Source organism: Aegilops tauschii, chromosome 4 (genome assembly GCF_002575655.3).
Source record: "Aegilops tauschii subsp. strangulata cultivar AL8/78 chromosome 4, Aet v6.0, whole genome shotgun sequence".
Classification (NCBI taxonomy): domain Eukaryota; kingdom Viridiplantae; phylum Streptophyta; class Magnoliopsida; order Poales; family Poaceae; genus Aegilops; species Aegilops tauschii.
Genome location: NC_053038.3, coordinates 146,958,141 through 146,963,328, shown reverse-complemented (window position 1 = coordinate 146,963,328; position 5,188 = coordinate 146,958,141). Strand labels below are relative to the sequence as shown.

At 60.7% G+C, this 5,188-nt stretch overlaps 1 protein-coding gene across 1 annotated transcript; it reads right to left on the bottom strand.

The window, feature by feature from the left end:
- Positions 1 to 481: 481 nt before the first annotated feature.
- Positions 482 to 1,027, bottom strand: LOC109771832 (uncharacterized). The gene has a single exon (XM_020330525.1). It carries the CDS (start codon positions 1,025 to 1,027, stop codon positions 482 to 484), a length of 546 nt encoding a protein of 181 aa, XP_020186114.1.
- Between the last annotated feature and the right edge of the window lie 4,161 nt (positions 1,028 to 5,188).

Genomic DNA, 5,188 nt, shown 5'->3' with positions numbered 1-5,188 from the left:
GCATTAAATGCGTCTTGTCCTATAATACGGGCGATAAGCTCACAGTACTGTAGGCCTTTCCACCTCCTGTGTGCCACTGTGGCAGTCCCTTTCGACTATAAAAGGAGGCCCATGGCATAATGGAGAGGGATTCGGCTCTTTTAAACTACGCAGCCACCATAGCTAGTTTGAGAGCTCAAGAACTCTCTCAAATACACACCAAAGCAGGACTAGGGTATTACGCATCCTCGCGGCCCGAACCTGGGTAAACGATCCTTGTGTTGACTGCTGATCCTGCTCTTCTCATAACCCCGCGCCCCGGCAAGCATAGTAGGGATTCTTGTGATCCCATAGGTGTCATTTCCCACCGACAGATGGGCTTGGCGTCCTTGAGGACGTGGAGTTTGTGCTCGGTGTACTTCCTCGGGATACCTGGCATGTCCTTTGGGGTCCATGCGAAAATATCCCGATTCTCACGGAGGAAGTCGACGAGCTTGCCTTCCTATTTGTTGTCGAGCCGGCTGCCCATGACAACGTACTTGCTACAGCTGGGATCTTCCGGGTTTAGCTTCACCTTCTTGGTCTCCTTGGAGGGCTTGAACGAGGTCTTGTCGGCCGGGTCCTCGGCCGGGATCGGTGCGGTCGACGCCTCTTGGGCCAAGGCAACGATCCGGTCGAGCTGGCGCCGCTCCTCGGCTACAACCAGCGACTCGGCCAGCTTGGCGCCGTCTCGGGCGGACTCTATGGACTTGCGGTAGTCATCGGTGACGGTGATGAGGCCCTTCGGACCCGGCAGCTTTATCTTCAGGTAGGCATAGTGGGGAACTGCCATGAATTTGGCGAGCGCGGGCCGGTCCAGCAGCGCATGATACGCGCTGGACAGGTCCACCACCTCGAACCAGATCGGCTCGCGTCGGAAGTGGCTGCTGTCGCCGAATAGGTCGAGCCGGATCCGGCCGATCGGGGAGCAGGAGAAGCCAGAAACGATGCTGTGGAAAATCGTCCGGGTTGGCTCCAGGTCCTTGGCCTCGAGGCCGAGCTTGGTCATGGTGTCGCGGTACAGGATGTTGATGCTGCTGCCGCCGTCGATGAGAACCCGGGAGAACTTGCACGTGCGCCGGGGCGTGACGATGGTGGGGTCGAGGACAAGGGCATGACCACCCGGGTTCGGCATGACGGCCGGGTGGTCCTCCCGGGTCCAGGTGACCGGGCACTCCGACCAGTGCATGTATTCCGTCTTGGCCGGGATGACGGTGTTTTACCTCCTACCGAAGGAAGCGCTCGCTGCGCTTGTCGTCGCCGAGGCTGGTGAAGACGACGTAGGTCGCATTCTGGGCCGGGTAGGGGTCGTCGCGCATTGCGCCACCGGCCGGTGGCGGCGGTGGAGGCGGAGGCGGCTGCCATGCTCCCGGAGCCAGGGCCAGAGGCGGCTGCCATGCTCCCGGAGCCAGGGCCAGAGGCGGCGGGATGTCGCCCCTCGTGATGCGCTTGGTGAAGGCACACTACCGGAGCGTGTGATTGGACGGCCTCGCGCCGCTGTGGTGCTTGCAGGGAGCGTCGAGCATCTCCTCGAAACTCATGGCGGGTTGCCACGTCGTCTTGCCGGTCTGCCGGCGCTTGGCGGCCGGGTCGGCCGCGGGCGCCTACTCGGCGGCCGCGACGAGCCGGTTGTCGTAGAGCTGGGCCGGCTAGTCGGCCTTGCGCTTGTTGTTCTGATGGTTGTGCTGTTGCCGGCTGCTTTCATCGGCCGGCTTCGGGGGTGAACCGGCTTAGCCTTGCCGGCTTCGTCCAGCTCCACCTGAATCTTCATGGCGGAGTCGACGTTGACGTACTTGTCCGCCGTCACCATGAGCACGGCCATGGTGGCCGGCGCGGAGCGCAAGAGCTTGTGCTTGAGGAGGGTGCCGTCCCGACACTCGTTGAGGAAATATTGGATTGCTTGGACTTCGTGGACGGCCTCGTAGCTGTTCTGGAGCTCGGTCTAGCGTGCGAGGTACTCGCGGCCGGTCTCCGCTGGACCCTACACACACATGGCGAGCTGATTGGGGCAGCCGGGTCACTTGTACTTGCCGGTGAAGTTGCGCACGAAGGCTTGCTTGAAGTCGACCCATGCGTTGATGCTGCCCTCCGGCAGACTGTTCAACCAGGTGCGGGCCAACCCCTGGAGCATGAGAGGCGCGTAGCGCACGGCGAGGCGGCGGTTACCGCCGGCGATGCCGATGGCAGTGGTGTTGTCGGTGAGCTAGTCCTCCGGCTTCACGGTGCCATTGTACTTGGGTGTGTCGTGGGGGAGCGTGAACCCTTTGGTGAAGGGCTCACCTCGGATGCGTGGCCAGAAGCACGCCGGCCCGACGGGACCGGTCTCCTCCAGCTCTTGGGAGAGGGTGAGTCAGTCGAGGTGGTGACGACCGTCGCTGTTGTTGATGGTGCGCGGGCCCAGCCGGTCGGTGACCGCGCCGTGGGGGGCCGGGTCGCCTCCAGTCGGACGCTGGCTGGGTTGGAGCAGAGGGTCGAGTCAGCGTCGGACCTCTGAGGCCGGCTCGTCGCCCATGCCGCCGGCGGTCGTCGGGGCGGGGTTGCGCCGGGTCCGGGTGCGGCCGGAGTGCGCCTCGCCGAGTGGCGAGGACGCCGCGTGCTGGAAGTGGCCGGGTCCAGCGACGCGGCGGAGCCGGATCCGGCCGGCTTGGCGAGCTGGTTGAGGCGGTCCTGCTACGTGTTGGCCGCAACGAGGAGGTCGTTCACCCTCTTGAGGCGGTCGTGCAGCTCTTCGCCCGCGAGCTGGTCCAGGCCGACCATGGCTGCCTGGACAGCACGCATGTTCGTCACGGGAGTTTCGTAGATGGGGGGGATGGCGCTGAAGCCGCGCCCGATCGCGCTGCCCCGGGCACGCACGTAGGCGACCCGGCTTGGCTCGGGCACGTCCGGCGTGAAGTCGTAGGCGGCATTGTGCTCCAGCTGAGTGGAGTCGAGGCGGCGCTGCGTGGCAGCGAGCATCTCGGTGAGGTCCAGCAGGCGCTGCCGGTCCTCGTCGAGGCGAGTCCGGGCCTCGGCGATGTCGGAGGCGTCGATGTTGGTGCCGATGGGGACGCGAAGGCTCTACATCGTGGCACGCAGCGGGTTGAGCGGGCTAGCCCGCTCGGCTGCGGCCCTTGCTTCAGCAGCCTTCCTCGCTGCGCTGGACGAAGAAGCGGTGCTGGTGTCGGTGAAGAAATCCTCCACTCGGAGGTCCATCGCCCCGGCGGGAGCGCCACTGCCTGCGGAAAATGGGGAGTCGGAAAAGTCAAGTACCTCACTAGGGTACTCGTCGGCCGCAGGCGCGTCAGAGATGCGCAGCGCGGCGAAGGAGGTGGCGAGTGCGTCAATGACGTCGTCTGCCAGCGTGACGGGCTCGTCGGAGTCGGAGAGGAGCCCCGTCTGAAGCATGCTCCCGGCCAGGACCTCGAGCTGCCCCACAGTGAGCGCCAACTGTCGTGGTGGGCGCACGGCAGATGCCATGGGATGGCTAAAGAGAGGAGGCTCAAGGGCACTGGTGGGCTCCAGAGGCGAGGTCGGCATGAGCGAGCGCGGGACGCAAGACATACCCAGGTTCGGGGCTCTCCGGAGAGATAACACCCCTAGTCCTGCCGAGTGTGGTTTATATGTAACAGTATAGGGTTGCTCCTAGAGCTGTATGGAGGAAGAAGGAAGGCTGGCCAAGGCTTAGGCAGCTCCCTCTCCCCGGGTGTTGGTTTCTAGGTGTGGGTGATCGCCCGTGCGAGTGAAAGAGTTGCCCCTATGCATGAGGGCTCCTGGGGGTTTTATAGGTCCACCCCCCAGGGGTACAAATGGTAATGTTACAAGGCCGTAGAGCCGGATTTTCAGTGACCAGGAACCCGGTGCTGGGACCCGCCGGGTGCCAGCTCTCACCGGGTTCCCCGGGCACGAGCCCCATGCGCCTAGGGGCACTGTGCGCCGTCTTGTCGATCTTCAAGGCGTGGCCGAGTCGAGTCAGCTACAGTGGCGGTCCGTCAGGTCGCCGCTTGCTGGCGTCATGGGTGACGACGGGCGCACTATTGCCATGCCGGCCCTGGTCAGCGGGTAGGTGGGGGCACTATTGCCTCGCCCGGCTGACCAGAGCCATGGGCGGGGCACTATGGCTTTGGTCATCAGTTGGTGGAGACTCATCCCATCGTACGGCCGGGATGGGACGGCCGCTGACCCTTGACCGGGTTGGAGAACACGCCAAGGGTGGAGCTGGCTTGTTGGGGAAATCTTGAGTTGGTTGTTGGGGCTGAGTTGAGGAGCCTGGCCGGGTTGAGCGACTTGGCCGGGTTGAGCGACCCGGCCCAGTGCGAGCTGGATAGAGGGGCGATGCTGGCCCCGTTGTTTTTGAAAAGGATCCGGGTTCCATTGCCTGCCTGTAGTTCATCACCCCGACACACCTCAAGGCATATTTTGAGCATGTAAAAGACAAGAGGCAAAACGACCACACAATGACCGTGATGCCAGGACATAGTAAGAATAAAATGCAATATGACAAGGATGGCATGAAATGAATATGCACTATATGATGATGACATGGCAACCAACAATAATGCTTGAAAGAAAACAACAAAATGACCCAAAATGAAGGAGCCCAAAATGGAATTGATCATGTTCAAAGTTGGATATATTGCCAAAATATGGAAGTGTTACAAATGGGGTGTTATAGAATTGCCACACATTCCATTGAAATCTCTGCCCATTCCTTGTAAAAGGCTTGAGAAATTACTAAATACCACGACTATGGTTTTTCCAGACCGTTCTTGTGCACCCTTTCATGCACCGATTGTCTGAATTTTAATTATGTGCATTAATGCCTACGAAATGCACATAATCCCCTAAATATTGTAAATGAACCCGGAAAAGTGTCAAATTTGAATACGGTGATTAGCAGGGTTTATGTTCATCGTAGAAAAAAACTCATGGATGAAGGACAAAGGAAATTTGGATTCCTATTCAATCTCGGTGATTTACTATCGCACACGATTCATCTCCGTCGCCTCTGCGAACCGTGTGTGTTCACTCACACATGCATCATGAAAAAGAAAACCCTCGCCCACTTTGTCCCCACTCACTCGCCGCGGACTCCTCCGCAACTCTGCACCCTAAGCTCGACGGTTGTTGGCGGCTGGCGTAGGTCGCGCTCCAAACAGCACCGGATTTTGCCCCTACCGCTTTCCACTGCCTA